The sequence below is a fragment of the Pan troglodytes genome, chromosome 14 (genome assembly GCF_028858775.2).
Source record: "Pan troglodytes isolate AG18354 chromosome 14, NHGRI_mPanTro3-v2.0_pri, whole genome shotgun sequence".
Taxonomy (NCBI): Eukaryota; Metazoa; Chordata; class Mammalia; order Primates; family Hominidae; genus Pan; species Pan troglodytes.
The window spans coordinates 116067774-116089857 of record NC_072412.2 but is presented as its reverse complement, the minus strand read 5'-3'; the positions used below and the strand labels follow the sequence as shown (position 1 = coordinate 116089857).

The window sequence follows — 22084 nt, the reverse complement described above, 5'->3', positions numbered from 1 at the left end:
AGCACTTTGGCAGGCTGAGGCGGGCAGATCACCTAATGTCAGGAGTTTGAGACCAGCCTGGCCAACATGGTGAAATCCCCGTCTCTACTGAAAATACAAAAATCAGCCAGGTGTGGTGGCACATGCCTGTAATCCCAGCTACTCAGGAGGCTGAGGCAGGAGAGTCGCTTGAACCCAGAAGGCGGAGGTTGCAGTAAGCTGAGACTGTGCCACTGCACTCCAGCCTGGGTGACAGAGCGAGATTCCATTTCATAAAAAAAAAAAAGACGTGTATGCCCCTGCAATCAAGGCAGTGCCATCACACTCATGCACATCGCCTGTGGCACAACTGCAGGACACCTACATCCGCAGACGCCTGGCTGCATTCCAGAGCATGCTGACACGCAAGTGGGTACTCCTCACCAGAGCTGGTTAAGGGAAACCTCATTTTCCTCCACATACAGATTAATGCCTTAAGCTCTTGCAGCCACATCGTGAGAGGGCTATTTATGCCTTTAAGGGTTCTCTCAGGAGAGGATAACTTTGTGTTGCCCTTAGAATGTTTAATATTAATCATTATTAACACTGAGGACATACCTGGGAGACAGGTGTTGCGGAGGACAGCCATTCCGAAACACCTGTCTCCTTTTTCCTGCAAGATCTGTAGATAGCTTCTGCAAAAACCCAGTACAATATCAGTTATGAAAAATCAAGAATTTCTAATCTCCCAAGGACAAATGCAAAAGTTGTCAAGTATTTGTTAAAACAGCTTCTACAAAGTGGAAGATAATAGAGCTGGATGCTTATGAATCACACACAGGTCCCCGCTGGAACCCAGGGGCTGAATGGGGGTCTGATCTCAACTTACCTGGGGGTCCTGGGAACCCTTCACGACCTGCGTCTCCTGGCAAGCCCTTGGGCCCTGGTCCTCCATCAGCTCCTGAGAAGCCTGGGATTCCTCGGAGGCCTTTGGCACCTAAATAACCAAATAAACCACAAACCACATCAGGCTCCACGAGGATAAATGGGCATGGTCATGCTTGGCATCTGACTTAACGTGGATCTCATGAAACCGGGAAATGATGAGGCTGGGGGGAATATCAGCCTGAAACAGCACCTCCAGGCTTACAGAATGATTTTCAGTGTTTAAAATCCTGTTTACGGACTGGAACCATAAGAATGATAATATCCAATATTTAGATTCTACAGTGCTCTAAATGAGGGCTTTGGAGGTGGGGTCAGATGCCTGGCTATAAATTTTGGCCCTACCATTCTATCTGTGTGACCGTGGACAACTTTCTGTGCCTCAGTTTCCTCATCTGTAAAGTGGGGAGAAGGATTGCCTGCCTCATGAGGACGCCACGAGGACTATGAGGTGACTCTTTTCAAACACTTGAACCCTGCTTGGCCCAGTGTGTGGGCTCCAGAAGTGTTTTCTGATAATTGAAGGGCTGAGGTTCCTCAGCCATGTCACAAAACCCAACTGCCACGCTTTTTTATCCCCGTTCCTGGCGCCTCTTGGGAAGGGGATGTGTGTGATGCAAACCCACCCTCACTCTTAGAAAGTGGAGTGTGGACAGCAGGAGAGGGAGGAGCGGATGTGAGGCCAGCAAGGGGCTCCCAGCAATGGGGGCCTGGGCATGAAATGGAAATAACTGGGCATGGCTGGGGGAGCCCCGGAGACACAGAAACCCACACTAGCATCGCTGGAGCTTTCCTGGAGACCGGCCTTGGCACATGGCTGTGGTCTGGGTGTGTGCTGAGCGTGCTGGCCTCTGGTTCTCCCTGACCACCTGAGACATGCAGAGTTGTCACCATTTTGGGGGTTGCTGTATGAGTGACGGTGTTGAAATCCATGGATGGAATCAGACTGGGGGCAGGTCTAATGGAACGCATAAGATATAAGCTCAGTTCTCAGAAGACAACACAAGGAGCCTTTACCTCTGCTCACAGTGCAAATGATACCTCTGCATTTGTCCTGTGCTCCCCAGGCCCTGTGATCATGGTGCACTCCGAAGACCCCCTTAAGGTGCAGGGCACATAGAATGTGTCTGTCCACTTTCCTAACTCTCAGTGCTGTTCATACTACACTGGTGTCGCTCTCTACAGTTTATCACGGGAAGCAGTGAGGGCATGATTTGTGCAGCAGGAAGCATCTAGAACACCTGTCTGCACTATTCATCTTGCATAGGTGGGGACTTAGTTCCAGAAGAAACAAGTGAGAACAGCTCTGGCTGTGTCTGGTGCTTGCAACACTGAGTTACCCAAGTGACATGCTTCCCCGGCCCCATCACAGGCCGAGTGGAAGAGACATCCAAAGGGGAATTCCTACCGCTCAGAGAACTCGCTTTTCTCAGGCTGATGGACACAGGCATAGAGCCACCTCTCAGGGTCCAGCCCTCCTCCTGCTTGAGTGGAAGCCCTGGCTCTGTGTTCCCCGATGCTCACAGGCCCACGGAGACCCTGGAGTGCAGGGCAGCAGAATCGCAGCGCAGGCGGGACGGCAGTGGTGGCCAGCCAGGCCTGCACCGCCAACACTGGACACGGAGGCAGCCTTAGGCATGGGCTCTCTGAAGGGCGCCCGGACTCTTTCTCACATGGGCTGAGAGATGGCCTGGGCCAGCAGATAGAAGCCCAGGTCCTCCCAGGTGCTAGAGACAAAACACTCTAGCCTTGTTTATTCCCATTTCCTGTTAATCAAAACCCAAAAGAAAGAATCCTCTCCCGTAGGTTCTTCCCCTAGATCCTGGGATGGAAAGGCATAAAAAGAAAATACATAGAAGTGCAACCCCTTTCCAGTCCTAAACACGAGGCTTCCATCTCTGCCCCTGGGGGCGTTCCCCTGCAGCCATGGCTGAATTTTCTCTTCTAGCCTGGCCCCAACTAAGTGTCAGCTACCAGACTCCTTTTTCTATAGTGGAAAATGACAGTGGGCTCCCTGTAGGCACAAGACCAGTTTGTGCTGAGATGCTGGACACGACCATGTCTGGGGTGGGGGATGCAGGACCAGAGGAAAGATGGGCGGGGGAGACACAGCAGTGTGAAGATGTGGGAGGAAGGCTGGGTGCACTCCAGGTTCCCTCCGTGCATTACCTGTGGGGCCTGGGGGTCCTGGCAGGCCTGGCAATCCCTTGGGCCCTCCTACGCAACCTGGGGACAGAAAGGAGAAAAGATGAGCCCAAGCAATCCTAAAAGCTGAGTCCCACGGCCGTGGGGATCCCCAAGGGCAAAAGCACGAGCCGTGCAAACCGGCTACCATTCTGGGATCAGAGTAACTTAATGATTTAATTCATCTTGGTTCTGATGTAAATAAAAGTTTAATTTCATTGTGTAATGAAATCAAAATATTCATATAAAATGTAAACTAAGCCAGTCTAGTCAAATAAAAACTGGCACTGTGCTGGCAAACAATTGATTCCCTCCTGCAGGGCAGTAGCCTGGGTGCAAACCGAGTTAATCCGGCTGCTACCCTGCAAGTCAGTGTGGATGCTTTTCTTTTGTCTGGAAGCATCTGCCAGCAATGGAGATAGCCTGCGATTTCAAAATGCATTATTTGACTCCTCCTTTGTGACTTTGTTTACTTTCAGAGTGAACCACAGCCATCAGCCACCTTGCAAAATTAAATCAAGGCTGCAGGCACTTCTGGTTGGTGTGGCTGGGAGCAGTGACACTCCAGCTGGGGTATTGTGAGAGCCCTTTGTCTAAGAGGCTCTCTTGCAAGATCAGTCACTCTTGGAGCTTGCTTTTGTCTGTGTGCCTGGGAATCTGGACCAGGCTCCCATCTTGGCCTGACATCCTGGCCACCGTCTGGGCTGGGCTCAGCCTCCTCTGCCTGGACCCTCCTGGCAGCACACGTGCCTGTGGAGCTGACTTCGAATGCACTGGTGCTTTCCAGTGAAAAAGGATTTCTGACAAGAGGGGATTGGTTAAATGTCTCTCCGTCTCTGCCAGGTTGTTATTCACGCGATGTATACTGCTCACCAGGCCACTCTGTTGTGCCATGGAAATCAAACGTGGCTTGCACATATTATTAATATTTCTTATCCCACGCATACTGCAAGAGCTTAACCAGCAGACCAACTGAGAGTTCTCTAGTGTCCTAAAGCCACCTGCACTTCCCAGAGTACCTGGCTGGATGGCCTCCTGTCTGTCACCTCCAATGGCCCTTTTCACATCTGTGTCACAATCTGGGGGGAAGACATAAGGACAGAGTGAGGCAATTTTGAAACAGATAAGAGTTACTGGCTCATCTGGGGCGTGCACGTGTGTGAACGTGTGTCGTATAAGTTGCTGGTGGGGGCAGGAAGGCTTTGAAGTGGGCAGGGAACGGGAAAGCCATCTCTGAACTTCCAGGCAAGGCCTCTGTCACTGTAGTCCTACAGGAGAGGCTGCGTGTTTCAGCTGCTGAGGGGAGGCTGGTGGGGGCTCAGAAACCTCACAGTTGGGTCATCCCTTGTACGTGCGAGAACAGATGAGGCAAAACAGCATCCTCATCTGACTCTACTGGGAAACGTCTACACTGACCTGGGAAACGTCTACACTGACAAAGGAAAGCGTGGAATGTCTCAGGACTGTGAAAGGTAAAAGGGAGGATTCCTTCATACCTATTTGTCCTGGGGTCCCTGCGGGGCCAGGAGGGCCCAGGAAGCCTGGTGGTCCAGGTAAGCCGGCGTCTCCAGGGAAACCACGTTGGCCTTTGAGGCCGGGAAGGCCCAGTCCTGGGGGGCCCATTTCTCCTGGAGTACCCTTCGTTCCAGGTATTCCTGGATAGCCTGGGTCCCCTGGAGGGCCCTTGATGCCATCGCCCTGTGTGAAAATTCAGTTTATTTCTTAAAATATATACTAATGTTAAAGATCGCCTCGACTTCCCTGTTTCCTTTCCCATTTCCTGGAATTCTGAGCTATGGATCCAGAACAGAAAGACAACAGAGATGAACAGGAACCTAGTGCCATGGTCAGCCAGGTCACAGGAGCCAGTGACAGACTGTGTAGCAGTCTAAGCAATGCCACGGAAGCCGGTTCTGGAAGGCACATGTACATGCTTGAGCATTTCTCTCTTCCCACCCGCCAGCTCCCCTGCATCAGCCTGGGCCTTCATCCCCAGAACAGCGAAGGCACAGGCTTTTGTGTTCTACTGTGGGTGGAGAGAGAAACACATGATTTTGTTGTTATAATTTAGCATCGGTAAAACGGCTGTTATTTTAAGGGATGCTACGTTGTTAAAGGAAAGGAAGCTAATTTGGACAAGGAAAGAGCCGTGTGCGCCTCCATTACAGGATTGGGAATGGAGAGGGACTGCCCTGTGGATGAAAGCACCAGCTGCAGGGTGCGGGGGGGAGCTGGTGGGAGGTGCAGGGATGGGGTGGGGAGGCTGGCAGCAGTGATGCTGGTGTGATCTGCGCACACACCACGGCACGGCTCGGTGCTGTCCCCACGTGCTGGTGGAACAGCCATGCGCATAAGCTCCCGCTCATCTGCCGAGCCACGGGAGGAGGCTGGGTGTTCTCATGACAATGAGGCAGCTGCTTATAAGAAATCAAACCCTGCTCTCCACCGACACCACAGCCCCTTCCTTGTCAAAGGCATGACGGAGCGGGGCAGGGACACCGGTCCAGCCCTCTCTATTTATGAGACCTTGATTAAGTGGTGCACCCCTGTGTTTTAGCTTTTTTTCACAGGGGAGGGGGACACAAGGCTGTTGCAGAGATCACAGGGCAGATGCCCCAAACTTAGTGGACAGCAGTGGGGATGATGCCACTGGAAGGTGGCACAGGCAGGATCACGAGTTTTCTAAAGGCAGAAGTTGACATTCTTGGCTTAGAGATGCCACCAAACAAGGAAGGCACACAAGCACTGGGAAAGCCCCTACACCCCGAGAATGGGAAGCTGAGGCTGCAAGGTTCTCCCTGACCCTAACCCTCACCCCTACCACTAACCCTGCTCCGACCACCTGCCCCCAGCTGGGCTGAGACTGGCAGCCAGGCTTGGGAGCCACAGGGGTGGGTGAACCCCATGGCTGGACAGGTGCACCTCCTGGTCACCAACTTCACAAGGCACCAACTCCAGGGAAGGCCACCACTACCGTAACAAATCCAGACTCAAACAGACCACACACATACACACATGAGCACACCACACACCACACATACACTCACCACCCCCACCCCGCATGACACTGAACAGGCCAAAGACTGTTCCAACCACAGGAATCATCACTCATCCTCCTCTTCTGGCTAAAGTGACCAATTATGGTTTGCCTCTTATTTAACCCTGTTGCCTCCCAGATGAGATTTTTAAGATACCCAATCATAGAATTATCTGTGTTCTCTGGCCCCAAAAAACTGCACTTAAATTGTAAGAATGTGGGCCGGGTGTGGTGGCTGATGTCTATAAAACCAGTGCTTTGGGAGGCCAAGGCAGGAGAATCACTTGAGCCCAGGAGTTTGAGACCAGCATGGGCAACATAGAGAGATCTCATCTCTACAGAAAATTTTAAAAATATTATGTGGGTGTGCTGGTGTGCACCTGCGGTCCCAGGTACTCGGGAGGTTGAGGCAGGAGGATGGCTTGAGTCCAGAAGTTCGAGGCTGCAGTGAGATTTGATTGTACCACTGCACTCAAGAGTTATTACAGACATGACCCACGTTATAACTAGAGAAGACATGGGTTATGGAATGAGGCAAATAAGCTGCGAATAGAATTCAGGCATGAGGCTCTGAGGAGGAGAAAGAGGATTATGACTTCAATCGTCCTCCAATGATGCTGAAGTCTTAACCCCCAGGACCTAGACATGTGACCTTATTTGGAAATAAGGTCTTTGAGGGCGCTCAAGGTCAGATGAGGTCTTTAGGATGGGCCCATTCCAATATGACCGCTCTCCCTATAAAAAGGGGAAATTTGGACCCAGAGACAGACACACAGAGAGGACAGATGATGAGAAGACAGAGAGAAGACAGCCGTCTATAAGCCAAGGAATGCCAGAGCTCCTGGAAGCTGGGAGAGAGGCAGGGACAGATCCTCCCGCACTGTCTCAGAAGGAACCAGCCCTGCAGACACCTTGATGTCGGCTTTCAGCCTCCAGAGCTGTGAGACCATACATTTCTGATGTCTAAGCTGCCCAGTCTGTGGCAGTTTGTGACCTCAGCCCCAGGAAACCAGTACAAAGAGCTTAAGGAGGCACAGGCTTGGTGACTAGAGGGAGGAAAATAGAATCTAGAAAAAAAAGACGTGAGAAATAAGGTTGCAAGGTCCTGAGCAGAGAATGCTCCAGAGCTGGCAGTGGGAAAGGCGTGGTGGCAGGAGAGGCTCAGAGGCTGGAGGGGGCGCAGGAGGGGGTCTTGTCTCCCTCCATGGCTGCCTCCCTCGCCTCTGACCCCAGCCTCCCCTGAGGAAACGATGCTGGGGTCTTTGCAGGCTACTAGGTAGCCCCTCCTTCAACACCAGTGTGTGTTTGTTGCAAAAATGAAATTGTATATTTCATGATTTACCTTGGAAAAATAGGGTTCCACCACCCATTTTAGAACAGTCTACTTTTTTTGGCGGGGGAGGGTTCTTAGTCTGTTACACCAGGAGGAATATTTATTTGATTGTTGACTTTTAAATGTTCATTTGGAGCTTGGCTTCCAACTTAATTCACCGTTTCCTAAAAAGTCTGATTTCTGCTCATTAGAAATAGAATGAGCAGAATGAGCAGTCTGTCCTATGCACAGGTTGGTTTAGTGCTCATGTCAATACTGTTTGCTTCTGGGGTGTTTGGAGAACCTGAAGGATGAAGAAGAGAGGACGGAGCTGCCGCAGTTTGTGGCTACTCACGGGAGGGCCTGGGAGGCCGGGGAATCCATCGAGCCCATCGCGGCCTGGGCTGCCATCGTCACCTTTCATCCCGGGCACACCTGGGACGCCGGGCTGTCCCCGCTCACCTAGAAAGGGATTTGCATGTGAAGCTGCCCAGGCAGGTGCCCACAGGAAGGCTCAGTGCCCCAGGGGCCGTGTGGCCAGAGAGGAACTGACCTTTGGTTGTGATTGTTCTGGAATCTCCTTTTGCTCCTTTGGGTCCGGGAGCACCAACGTTGCCAGGCACTCCCTGTGGAAAACAGACAAAAAAAAGTCTTCCTTCTTTGTACTGTGAGGGCATCTGAGAAGATGGCTGGCAAGCTTTTTCATCTCACACAGCTGGCAGGCAGTCACCCGTCACCAAACCGAGCGCCACCCAAGGAGCACTTTCTGCGATGCTGGACACGCCCCCATCCAGCTGTCCAGTGTGGGGCCACTGGCCGCAGTGGCTGTGGAGCACTGGAACTGCGGATGGTGGGACTGAGGAACTGGATGGTACCTTTTCTTTAATTTTAAATAATTACAATGTGGCCGGGCGCGGTGATTCACTTCTGTAATCGCAGCACTTTGGGAGGCTGAGGTGGGCGGATCACTTGAGGTCAGGAGTTCAAGACCAGCCTGGCCAACATGGTGAAACCTTGTCTCTACTAAAAATGCAAAAACTTAGCTGAGTGTGGCAGTGGAGTGTGGTGGTGCACGCCTGTAATCCCAGCTACTCGGGAGGCTGAGGCAGGAGAGTCACTTGAAACAGGGAGGTGGAGGTTGCAGTGAGCCGAGATCTTGCCACTGCATTCCAGCCTAAGTGACAAAGTGAGACTCTGTCTCCAAAAATAAATAAATAAATAAATAAGTAAATACAATGCAGTGGAAGTAGCCACAGGTGGTTGGACAGGGAAACCCAGGTCCTAGGCCCATCTTCAGTGACCCTGGGCTCTGCCCAATGGTGCAGATGGGCAGGCCCCAGCCCGGGGCAGCTGAATCATTGCCTTCGTGTCCACAGAGGCCCCAGGGATCCACGGGCTCGGTGCCTTTTGAGAAGCACTGAACTAAAAGTAAGGTGGCTTCCTCTAAACCACAGTCGTTCAGGAGCCAAGCAGGTTAACCCAGGTATGGAGGATAACATTTTGTGATAATATTGAGAACAATAAATGGTATTTAATAGAAATTTGTTTCCTGCACTGAGGTTAAGGTTGAGAGAAAAAGATACTTTAGAGAGAAGCTGCCTGCAGGGACTCTCAAATCGCAGCCTGGAAAATCGCGTCTAGCTCTTTCCACGATGAGCAGGGTACCCGTCAGCGTTGTGTTTTCAAACGTGAGCTGTGCTAGCTTTTGACATATCTTGGTTGACGCTATTTCCAAGAATATGGGAATGTGTGGAGTTGCTTTAATTAAATGCAATGTTGCAAGTAATTGGGAGTTTCCCTTCTAGAAAATTCCACAGATTCTTGATTTATTTAGTGCTTTGCAACATTACTTTAGAATCTAGGAGAGTTCCTCACACACAGACCAGACCCAATCAATCAATACACGTTGGGTACATGGATGGAGGGATGGGCTTATTGACCCACTCCCACACTTCAAGCGCCCTGCCACTCTACCAGTACAAATATTAAAAACCAAAAACAACAATAAAAACAAACAAACAAAAACTAACCAAAAACTCCCAAATGGTCTCAGATATTCCCACTTCAGTGTGGTTTCCATACACACAATCATAGAATTCAGTGCAGGACACCAGGCACAGCCAGAGGCGTGTGAACAAAAGTTCTGTGGACGTGTGTGCTTGGAAGGTTTTAGACATTTCAGGGGCACAGAATGGGGTCCATTTGGCTTCTGGGAAATATTCGGTCACGTTTTAAACAACTGAGGATCCTACTAGCTTTGCCATTGGTATATGTGCAGTTCTCACCCCACGCACTTTTTCTGAATACTAGAGCCACTTTTACTGCTAGACAGCCATGATTCGGAGATCGCATCCTTTTTAAGCTGGGATAAAATGAGCACCTGCTATTTTTTGTTGAATTTTCCTATCTGTTTTCTGAGAAAATCTAGGGCATGGATCAGCGAGGTGCCCGGGTCTCATTTTCACCTGCACAGCTCCGTGCCATGAAGAAGTTGGGAGTCATGGCCGTCAGCAACACAGCTCTGCGGGGCTGCGGTTCCTTCCATGCTGTGGGCTCAGATCCTTTAAGTTTCCTTGGCCAAGTGTCCTGACCAACTGTTTTTCCTCTATTGCTGAATATGTTAAATAATGAACTTTTTGCTTTATAAATTTCCCAGAGTTCTAAGTTAAAAAATCAACAAAAAGTATATTTTCTTTGTCTACATCTGAAATTCACTTTGAACTCTTTGGTCAGCTAAAATCTGCCACGGAAGAAAGGTCTGCTGCAGGTGACCTTTTCATAAGGCACAGAATAAAGGCCATGAGCTGATGTGTGTGGGGTCCACACCTCCACACAAGCACGTGCACAGTTTAAAAATCAAAAGGTCTTGCTTTTTATCAGGTGAAGGAAGCCTTCCAACAATGCTAAATCAGTTCTTGCTAAACTTGAGAAGGCAAATGTTCGATAAATAAATAATGTCCTTTACATTAAAAATGATAGGTTTTTTTGGGATATAATTCATATAGCACAAAATGCACTGTTTTAAAGCATAAAATTCAGTGATTTTTAGTATTTTCACAAGGTTGTGCAACCATCACTCTTATCTAATTTCAGAACATCTTCATTATGTCAAAAAGAAACCCCATTCCCATTCAGCAGGTACTTCCCACCCCCACCCCCACCTCCATCTGTGGCAGCCACCAATCGACTTCCTGTTTCTAGGTTGCCTGTGTGGACATTTCATAAGAATAGAATGAGAGACCATGTGATAGCACGTGTCCTTCTGTGTGGGTCTCAATCCCCATGGCATAACATGTTCCAGGTTCATCCACAGTGTGGTATGGCTCAGCACCTTGCTCCCACGTGAAGGTCAGGGCTATTCTGTGGTATAGATGCTGTATAGATTTAGCTGATCCATTCATCAGGTGATGCACATTTGGATAGTTTCACCTTCTGCCTATTTTGAAGAATGCTGCTGTGAACATTGGTGTATGTGTGTTTGCGCGGACACGTGCTTTCAAGTCTCTTGGGGATACACCAGGAGTGGCATTTCTGGGTCACGTGGTGACCCCCTATTGAACTCTTTCAAGAGCTGTCGGCTGCGGTTCCCACAGCAGCGCCCCTTCTCAGTCTCACCAGTAGACGTGTAGAAAGTCCGCCTTGGGGTATGTGGGTTTTTCGAATGGTTTAGCCATGCCTTGGGTCCATGAGTGTTGCTGGTCTGAAGCTGTGTAAACTTAGGAGATAAAAGGCAAGAACGGGACACCTGGGGAGGCCTCAGAGTGTCTTGCCAGCTTCATGATGAAATTGCTCCTCACCTTGAGCCCTGGGAACCCAGGGAGGCCGTGTTGGCCGGGGTCTCCTTTGTCCCCTTTCCTCCCCGGCTCCCCGTTGATGCCTGCGAAGCCCTTGGGTCCTGGCAGTCCCGGAAGACCTTTGATAGCTTCGTCGCCTTCTGTACATCTGCATTCCCCAGCGTCACCTGCAGAGGAGGGAGAGGAGGGCCTCCTTGTTCCGCATTCCTCTTAGCGTGGCGGGAAGAGGGGTATCAGGCAGCGGGGAGAGCTGGGTGGCACGCTTGGTGCTTTATGGACACTGCCTGTTCTGATGGGCACTATGACCCCCATTTCTTAGATGGGAAAACTGAGGCTCAGACTAAGTGACTCAAGTGTTCACTCATAGTCTCATGGGGTTCAGAATTTGACTCTGATGTTTACTAAAGATACTTAAAAACTGGGACCACATTCAGAGGCATAGGCTGAGTTGCGGGGAGTGTGAAGGAGGTTAAGGAATTCAGTGCTTAGAGCTGAAGATTGCCACCACTGGGCCTGCGGGCCAAGGGGAGGAGCCGGCTCCAGGGAGCCGTCAGGGAGGGCAAGAGCCCTGGCCTCAGAGGCCAAGGTCATGAAAGGTCATAGGTGAGCAGGGAAGACGTGCCTGACCTCTCTTCCTCTGTTTTGCCACAGCTGAACCCAGGGAGTTGGGCAGCAAGGCAGCACCATGCTGACAGCAGGGGTTGGCTCCCCCAGGGCATAGAGGATGCCCAGTGGGGAGGCCCCACTTCCTCCAGGTCCTGCAGTGCCTGCTCTCAGGTCATGCCCATCCACAGCGGGGTGCTGAATGCACTGCACATCCTACATACGCCAAAACGGCCAAGGCGTGGTAAGTGCCAGGAAGTGCTCCCCATGTTCTGGGAGGGGAGAGGTGAGCAGGAGCACAGCCTGCACCACACCAGGGCCCACAGAGCCTCACAGAGGATGGCCTCGAGCTAGGGGCAGAGTCCCTGAGGTGACTGGGAAGGGTCAGGTGCAAAGACCACCTGTTCCAAGTTCGCCTCCTCATCAACGGGAAGGGAGACCCAGGCAAACCACGTCACTCTACCGAGTCTCAGTAGGACCAGGGATGGTGACTATACCAGCACCTTGCTATGGACAGAGCTCTCTACAGACCTCTGTTACAATGCCTTGGAGCTGAGCCCTTGAGACACTACCTGAGTGCAGCCTAAGAAATAACTGTTTTCCCTTTTAACCCAGCACAGGATTCAGCATCAGGCTCACTGCTGCTAGGAAGGTCAGTGACGAGGATGGCAGATGGAGAGCAGGGACGGTGAGCCTGGGGGCCGAGTGCTCAGACAGCACCGCTGGCTCCATGCTCCTCCCTCTCAGTGCCACCGCCAAGGGGACAGGAGGCTGGGAGAGACATGCAGGCTCATTTTCATCTCCAAACACGTGAGTGGGGGACGGATTTCACCTTCTGTAAGGTGAGGGACTTGGAAAGGCCAGGCTGTCCTCATCCCATCCCTCCCAGACGTTCTTACCTTTCCACCCCTTTGGTCCGCGGGCTCCAGGGGAGCCGGGAAGCCCAGGGAAGCCTGCTCTTCCTTTTGCTCCTTTCAGCCCAAACAGGAAGCCTAGAGAGACAACCACAGATGCAGGGCATCAGCCCCACGGATGCCTGGGGTCCCACGCAGACGCAGGGCATCAGCCCCACGGACGCCTGGGGTCCCACGCAGACGCACGGCATCAGCCCCACGGACGCCTGGGGTCCCACGCAGACGCAGGGCATCAGCCCCACGGACGCCTGGGGTTCCACGCAGACACAGGGCATTGGCACCATGGGTGCCCGGCATCCCACCCAGTTGTGAGGCACCAGCATCAAGGATGCCCAGGGTCCCCCCAGACACAGGGCATGGGCACCACAGAGACGCCTGGTGTCCCACCCAGCCCAGGGTGGCTTTCAGCCAAGCCTCCCCAAATGATCCATAAACCCAATTTCATAAACAAAGGCACATTTTTTCAAAAGAAAACTGAGACTATTTTGTGGCGATAGCCTTCAGGGTTGGAAAGAAAATAAGAGTCTGCAAATTTAGTTTTTCCATTAAACTACAGGGATAACAATTATTCCTTTTGAGAAACATTGAGTCCAAAGAAAAGTTTTGATTTTTTGATCATGTAACTTGGATTCCAAGACTGCTACACACTTCTGGTTCCCCCCCAAAAAACTAAAAAAAAGATGAACTCAGTTTCCCATTTTGATCTTTTTCTGATATGGGAATGGGGGCACACGTGTGCATCCCTCCAGAACAGTTTCCTCTTTCATGCCTTACATGCACACACACGGAGTTAGCATAACTGTTATGCTAATTAAATGTTGTGGCCAATCTGGATTCAGCATGGTCAGCCATGTTGGATGACCTCGCCCACCACCTTCCCCTTGTAAACCTCTCCCCACTAGCTCCTACAGGGCTCAATGATCCCGGCGGGGGCATCCCTGATGATGACGGTGCAAGAAACACGGTGCTCTTCACACCAGCAAAGTGCACGCCGTCGCACTGGAGAAGAAGAGTGCCATCTCGTGGCAGGAGGAGGGTGCATGTCTGCAGGACACACAAGCTGCTGCTGGGGGCAGGCTCTGCAGGTGTGCCCTGCAGCTATCTGTCCTCCTCACTGTTAAATAATAGGGCCAGAGCTCCAACAGGCAAATGGCACTCCCCCAGCAAATTAAAAGGCATGTTGCTATACACACTACATGGAACCTGAGGGGAGCAGGGGATGAGGCCGTTACACACAGGAAGGTGAGAAAACTCCAACTTTAAAGAACCCAGCTATCTGCTTGGAAAAGAGCACGGGAGTTTGCATGTCAGAGAACTGCCAGGTGAGGATAAATGTCTATGAGAATGAGGACATGGATACCGTCCCATGCAGTTTGCTCACTGCACGTTTACCATAGCTCATTCACTCATTCGCTCATCAAACGCTTATCCCGTGCCTATGCTGTGCCAGGCTGTGTGCGAGGTGCTGTGTGTATACAACTGGAAATGAAACCGATGGACTCTCATGGAGCTTACAGCTTAGACGTGGAGACACACATTAAACACACAATGCAGGAAACACACTAATGCGGATTTTCAAATGATGGCCCGTGCTGGGGAACAGGGGAAAAGCAGCAGGGAGAGGCCCAGTGAAATGTTTTGCGGGTAGTCAGCTGAGTCCTTTCTGAGGAAGTGATGCTTCAATTAAAGCCCAAAGAATAAAAAGGAGCCCCTGAAGTGGGGAGCGGGAGGGAATGCTCCAGAGTGAGGACAGGGTTTCTAAAAGGCCCTGAAATAGGCAGAAGGCCAGCGCCCGCAGAGTGGTGAGTGAAGGGCAGATTTGCACAAAGGGAGGGGAAGAAACCGGACTTGGCTTTTACCCCGAGGGCAGTAGGAAGCCATTAAAGGGCATCAAGGAGGGAGGCTACGCGGTCTGCCATGTGAGTCTGCCGTGTGGACGACAGGCTGGAGAGGAAAGGAACAGCGGGTGCCATCCTAGCAGGCTGCGCGGGCGGTGGTGGTGGATAGCAAGGGCACACACAGCACTGGAGCGGAGGACCCGCCAGGATTGTGAGGGAGCCAGTACAGAATGGGTGAGGTAGGCAGAGTAGCCCAGGGCTCTGCTGGAGCTCCCGGGTTTGTGCAGGAGGGTGAGGACCAAGGGAGAGGTCTGCGGGGTGGCAGGGGGTGGGGACGGTGGAGGCCCAGAGCTCCATTTTGGACATGGAGAGCTTGAGGCATTCGTGAGACACGTGCATAGGGTTGACTCTGTGTCGAGTTAACGGTTTCTGTTAGTAGCTCAGAACACAGAACAGGGCCGGAGAGGAAACGAGCGAGTGACCAGCACACACTGCACGTACTTTCATGTGGAGGACGAGTTCATCCGGGGGGGAGTGCAGGGAGGGGCAGGGACTTCAGGGGAGAGATGTCGGGGGCCAGTGGGATTTCCCGGGAGTGGAGGGGAGAAGACAGCGTCTCAGGAGGAGAGGCGGCCGCACCCCGCACTGCTGGGGACAAAGGGTGACCGGTGACCAGGTCAGCTGCGTGTCCGGTCAGTTGTGGACTTTTGTGAGCTTTGTTCTATGTCTCCAAGCTCTCCCTCTGTGTGATGAGACGTGCAGTGTCGCAGGTAGAGAGAAATTTAACCACACGCACTTCAGAGATGTCACCACTGTCAATCTGAGACACGTCATTCATTCAGGACAAAGAGATTGTGGGCGCTCCTTACAATGGAAGCACTGGATGCTTTGCAAATTTAGTCCCAAAGGGACACAGTGGCTCTCTGAAGGTGACAGCCTTCCTCTGCCCCCTGCTGCTCTCCTTTTCTCCAATATATTAGTCATTTTAAGTAAGTCCTATAGAATAGCAGTGTGCCTCTTAGATGTTTGCAACATGATTTCCACAAAGAGCCCCTGGCCAAACAAGCCAGGCCTATTTTGACTTTTTCTACGTGGAACAGAACTTCCCAGAACTCAATTCAGCTAACTGAACTAGAACAGGGGGAAGCAAAATATTTCACCCAGAAAGAAAACTGTCTTCGTGGTTTGATTTTACTGGAGCTGCAAAAGACTAAAAACTCTGGTTTTCATCAGTAGCAACCTATAAAACAGGATGAAATGTAGTTAACAAGAGAGGAATCTAACAATTTCATTCCAGGGGAAAAGTCAGAGAACTCCATGGGAATCAAGGTCATTCCTACTAAACTACAACCACACACACACATTTTCTAAAGGCCATTATGGTGGACTACTTTTTGTATAAGAACTTGCTTTAAAAATGTTGATTTGGAAACCATGTGTCTCACAGGGGTAATATATATTAATTAGAGGACTTAAGTTGTATGCTTTTAACATTTTTAGCTGCTAACATTGATCTGATGCCATTCATTTTATTATTTTCCTCATCAGCCCACACTACCGATCAGAAATTAAATTGTTCACAGTTGACTTATGCTAGTAAACCACGGATTTACTAAGCAAGACTTGAAAAGCAAGATGGCATATGCTGTGACTTTATCAAAATGGAATTTAGTTACAGGAATAATGGCAATGTTAGCCTTTGATCACAGTTCTTTAAAGTGGATTTTTTTTCCTTTTTTTTAATTGAGATGGAGTTTTGCTCTTGTTCCCCAGGCTGGAGTGCAAAGGTGCGGTCTTGGCTCACTGCAACCTCCGCCTCCCGGATTCAAGTGATTCTCCTGCCTCAGCCTCCCGAGTAACTGGGATTACAGGCATGCACCACCGCACTTGGCTAATTTTGTATTTTTGGTAGAGATGGGGTTTCACCATGTTGGTCAGGCTGGTCTCGAACTCCCGACCTCAGGTGATCGGCCCCCCTCGGCTTCCCAAAGCGCTGGGATTACAGGTGTGAGCCACCATGCCTGGCCGTTAAAGTGGAATATTTGTATGCTTTTGTTTTTAACATGTCATGTTCTGCTCCAGAAAAAGAAAACTCAAAAGATACCATTTGCTTAGGAAATATAATGCTCATAGAAACCTAGCTCTTATCACAGCAGTCCAGGATAATAAAAAAAATTAAAGGCCAGGTGTGGTGATTCACACCTGTAATCCCAGCACTCTGGGAGGCCGAGGTGGGCAGATCACCTGAGCTCAGGAGTTCAAGACCAGCCTGGGCAACATAGTGAAACCCCCGTCTCTACCAAAATTACAAAATTAGCCAGGCATGGTGGTGGTGCATGCCTGTAATCCCAGCTGCTCAAGAGGCTGAGGTGGGAAGATCGCTTGATCCCACGAGGTGGAGGTTGCAGTGAGCAGAGATCATACCACTGCACTCCAGCCTGGGATACAGAGCGAGACCCTGTCTCAAAATAAAATAAAATAAAATAAAAAAATAAAGTTCACACTGCTCAGACTCTTTGGCAGGTTCATGATCCAGGGAAATATCTGCACCTAAAAATTTTCAAAATAATGTGAGAATATGTGAGTTTTCTAACTGAAGAAAAATTGGGAAAGTTGAAAGCATATTAAGTTAAAATTTTACTTTATAATATAAAACAGACACAGAGAAGTGACTAATACTTTTTAAATAGAAGATATTGCCTCTAATAACTCCAATGATTTTCCTTCTAGATATGTCAAAGAGAAGTAATCTTCCAAAAACAAACAATTAAAACAGAGACTTTGGGCCGGGCGCGTTGGCTCATGCCTGTAATCCCAGCACTTTGGGAGACCGAGGCGGGTGGATCACGAGGTCAGGAGATTGAGACCATCCTGGATAACATGGTGAAACCCCGTCTCTATTAAAAATACAAAAAATTAGCCGGGCGTGAGGGCGGGCGCCTGTGGTCCCAGCTGCGTGGTGGCGGGCGCCTGGGTCCCAGCTACTCGGGAGGCTGAGGCAGGAGAATGGAGTGAACCCGGGAGGCGGAGCGTGCAGTGAGCCGAGGTCATGCCACTGCACTCCAGCCTGGGTGACAGGCGAGACTCCGTCTCAAAACAAACAAACAAACAAACAAACAAACAAACAAACAAACAAAACAGAGACTTTGACCTGTTACTGAAACCAAACACTGTCCACTAGCAAACATGGTGTTTTTCCTCCCCGAAGGTAGGAGGCTATAAGAGATTATTAGGGGCAATGTCAGGGAATTTAAAGTAAACTACTTTGGAAAGAAGAGGCTGTTAACTTTTGGTCAACGTCACACAGAAAGAGACTATGACCTCTTATTTTCTCCCAATGTCTCCTATATTCACTCTTGTGAGAGAATGAAGTATTCCTTTTAGGCATTTCACAACACCGAAAGGAGGCGTGTCCAATATTTTGCCTTCTCTGGGCCACATTGGAAGAAGAATTGTCTTGGGCCACACATAAAATACACTAACACTAATGTTAGCTGGTGATACGGTTAGGTTTTGTGTCCCCACTGAAATCTCATCTTGAGTTGTAGTTCCCATAATCCCCAGATGTCATGGTGGGGACCTGGTTCACAGGAGGTAATTGAATCATGGAGGCAGTTTCCACCATGCTGTTCTCACGATAGTGAGTGAGTTTCTCATGAGATCTGATAGTTTTATAAGGGGCTTTTCCCCTCTTCACTCCTTACTTCTCCTTCCTGATGCCACGAAGAAGGACATGTTTGCTTCCCCTTCTGCCATGATTGTAAATTTCCTGAGGCCTCCCAAGCCTTGCAGAACTGTGAGTCAATTAAACCTCTTTCCTTTAATAAGTTACCCAGTCTTGGGTATGTTCTTATAGCAGCGTGAGAACGAACTAATACAGCTGATTAGCTACAAAAAATTGTAAAAATGTTTTTAAAAAGCTTATGAATTTTGTTGGGCTGTATTTGAAGCCGTCCTGGGCCGCATGTGGCCGTGGGTTGGACAAGCTTGGTCTTTAAAGCATAATTCTCTGAATGCTGAAGCTGAAAGAACAGCCTTTTCTGACAGCAAGCTCCAGGCGGGACTGCATGTTTCCCTGCTGCCTGAGACAGGTCATTCTCAACTCAAGCTGAGTCACCTAACGTTATAACCTGAAAGAGCATCTTTGCTGACTCAGGGATGCACTACTGGGTGGCAGGTGGGTCCACACTCCTGTGCCTGCCGGCTTTATTGACTTTCATGGGCATTTGTCTGGGCCTTGGCGGACGGCTGTCACTTATTTTTGCAGATAATGCAGCCATCTCTTTTTGTCACCAGCTACTCTCACCTGTTCAGTTGTAGCTTTGGCTGTGCACGGGCTGAGAAGGCAGATTATCAAGGTGGCTTAAACGTGCTGGAGTAACAGAGGAGAGAGGCTGCCAGTCAAGGGTGAGGCCCTCACCCTGGATTAGGTTTGTGGAATGTATCACCCCGTCACAGAGGCAGCAATGTCAGCTTACATCTGTTTCCAGACTGCGCAGCTCAGATGTTTCGCTGAAGGATGGATTTCACCGAAGCTGCAGCAACTAAACCTCACTGTGTGGCATCCACGGGGCTGTGATACTCACAGGCTTACAGGGCTTCAGCTTCCATCCCCAGCTTCTGCGTGGACCCCAGAGAGCACCCACTACACCCTAATCTACCTGGATCCACTGCACCCTAATCACTGGCCTACTGGATTCGTTCCCAGAGTCATTTAGCAGAGAATCCCAAATAACATCCGGCTGGGACCGGGCTTCATCTGAACATTAGGCTACACCCTCCCTTTTGTTTCCCTCCACTCACCATCAGGTCCAGGTGGTCCAGGGAGCCCGGGGGGTCCTGGAGGCCCTCGCTTTCCATCAGGTCCAGGTGGGCCCCCGTAGAGCGCAGGGATGCCGGGGTCTCCGATGAAGCCCTTGGGTCCCATCTCACCCGGCAGGCCTCTCCTCTGATCTGAAACCAAACAGCATTCACCTGCAGCGTGAGTCTCCCATACCACACCGCTGCCTTTGTGTTCGTGTCCAGAGGGGCCCACTGGGGCACTAGCGGGCTTCATGGCCCCGTCAATAACTCCGATGGGTAGAAGCCATTGGTATAGTTCATTATCCTTTTTCAACATTAAAAACACCCCTCTCCTTGCCCCTCAAATAATGGCTTGATAGTTGTGATCAACACTGGGCAACAACACCTGATGATTCTCCGTTCTCTTCCCAACCCACAGGTGGAAGCATGCCAGTTACCCATCGTGGCACCATCTAACCTAGTTGGGGAGTTACTGTCATATGTGCGGGGGGTTCTGTGAAGGTGTCCAAAGCATGTGTGCGGGGCTCCTTAGAGCTGCTAAGACTAGTCAGTGGGGAAAAGTAACAACGACATAGCTACGTCGTCAACGAAGTCTCCCTTGTGTGTGCTAGGACCTGAGCGCAGGTGCTTTGGGTCTCCGGTGTTGATATTATGAAGCCACATTACCTCCATCTCCGATGGAGAGGCCAGGGGCACCTGGGAGGCCCGGGTCTCCTGGCTCACCCTGGCTTCCTGGCTCCCCTTGGGCCCCTGGGAATCCCGGGTCACCTCTGGCACCTGGAAGGGAAACAAGTCCCACAGTAAGAACAAGACCATGGTCTACGGATCGCAGCTGGCGTTCCCTTTTTCATTGACTACATATTTACCAAACGCTCCATATGCTGTATGCGGCCTGATGAGGAGTTAAGATGATTAATACATGGGGTGGTCTCTCTTTTTAAGGGGCTCATTCTCCAGCAGGGGAACAGGATTAGTGAAAACCGGGTGAGGAAGTAGGTGAGTCCAAAGCTTGAATAAAGAAGGAACTAATGTGGTTGCCAATTCTGCTGGAGGCCTGGGAGCGAGGAGGCCTCACTTCCCTGCACCCCACTCTGCCCCTCAGCCCCAGCTTTAACCCTATTAGGCTCTTTTTCTCATCCCTGTCTGCTGGATGCATAACAAAATTTGGCTTTTAAAAACTTTCACCCCTGAACAAAGACAAAGTGGCATGGCTATGTTCCTTTGCTGTGTAAATAGCAACGCTTTACTGTAGAACACACTTTTTTCTAGACTATAATTGGGAAAGATGAGAAGAATGAGAAGAAAATAGGACTTTTTATCATGTAGGCATTCGGAATTTCTAGGAAAGCTTTCACTCTGCATGTCGTCTTACGAAGTTCCTTAAAATAAGGAGAGGGCTTGCTGGGCGTCACACTGAAGTCGCACGTGCAAGGGACAGAAGGCCTGACTTCTGTGTATGGCGTCTCCTGCTCGGGCAGCTTCGTGCCGAGTGTGCAGGGGGCTGCGCTCCGCAGCCAGAGGCCCTGGGCCTGAACCTGGCTCCTCCACTTAAAGGCAACCCTGGGCAAGGAACTGAATGCCCTGCGCTTCCATCTCTCCCTCAGTAAACGCAGCCAAGTCCATCTCCACCTCACAGGGTCACCCAGAGGGGTAAACACACTGAAAAGTACAACTAGGACAACTTGGAGCATCGCCTGGCACACAGTGTGACCTACACACCTGTTAGCCATTGTTATGATTCCATAAAAAGACACAAAATTGAAAGCCACAGACCTTCTCACTTGTTTGGAAGAATAGCAAGATTACTTTTATTTCTAGGTACCTTGGAATCATTTCTTTTAATACAAACCCCTCTCTCCTTTTTGTCTTTTGACAAGTTCATGCAATGTTACCTTGAAAAAGATACATTTACTGCCTCTTTTCCCTGAGGGAATCTGCTGGTTAGTCAACCTTTGACTTTAAGAAACCCTGGAATGCAAGTCAGTCACATTCCAGCTCACCAATAACTCGGGAATGTTGTCCGGTAGAAAAGGCGGCAGGCAACCTCTGCATTTCTGAATCCACTTGTGGGAAAAAGTGAATTTTGAAAGCACCCGCCTTTGCAGTGTGAATTCCAGGAATATAGTACGGTGAGAAGGGAGGGGTTGGTGAGAGTTGGGTTCTCAGTCAGCAACATTTTTAAAAAATGCAAAAGAAACATCGCCAGCATTAACTTAAAAATTATGTTCTTAAAATCTCAAAGAGAATATTTCCTTTTTACCAAAATTATGAATAATGAGTCAAGTCAAAGTGGGCTCATGGCTCTTTTTAGTGGGTCTCAGGTTTGGTAGCCAGGTGTGCGCCATGGATGAGGCAGGAAATGCCAGCTTCGTAGTTACGGGCATCATGGAAGCTGAGCATGGATTTCAAAATATCCCCATTCATGGCTCCACGCCTCCCCAGACAGACGTCTCAGGGGCTCCTGGAGGCACTGCCCATGGCCTTGTTCTGTCCTGTGTTTTGATCAGCATTGGATGAAGACATGCAAAGCCATTATCAAACTGACAGAGGGCTCGCTTCCAAGCAGGGAGGTGAATTCTTGACACCTAGGCTTAGAGGACAGGGAGACCAGGTGACCTGCTGAGTTCAAGAGGTAGACACCAGAGCGTCTGTATTTAACAAACCCTGCCCTTCACAATGCCTGTCTGATATATGTT

At 50.1% G+C, this 22084-nt stretch overlaps 1 protein-coding gene across 2 annotated transcripts in view; it reads right to left on the bottom strand.

The window, feature by feature from the left end:
* COL4A2 (collagen type IV alpha 2 chain) overlaps positions 1-22084 on the bottom strand; it is a 207688-nt gene that overhangs the window by 43114 nt on the left and 142490 nt on the right. For both annotated transcript variants that reach the window (XM_063792318.1, XM_001136859.6), the window contains exons 19-28: positions 20055-20165; positions 19389-19538; positions 12733-12825; positions 11234-11397; positions 7990-8062; positions 7792-7898; positions 4584-4785; positions 4107-4166; positions 3073-3129; positions 848-955 (exon numbers count right to left, since the gene is read on the bottom strand). In XM_063792318.1, the coding sequence (XP_063648388.1) occupies positions 848-955; positions 3073-3129; positions 4107-4166; positions 4584-4785; positions 7792-7898; positions 7990-8062; positions 11234-11397; positions 12733-12825; positions 19389-19538; positions 20055-20165 (1125 nt within the window). The remainder of the gene's footprint in view (positions 1-847; positions 956-3072; positions 3130-4106; positions 4167-4583; positions 4786-7791; positions 7899-7989; positions 8063-11233; positions 11398-12732; positions 12826-19388; positions 19539-20054; positions 20166-22084) is intronic.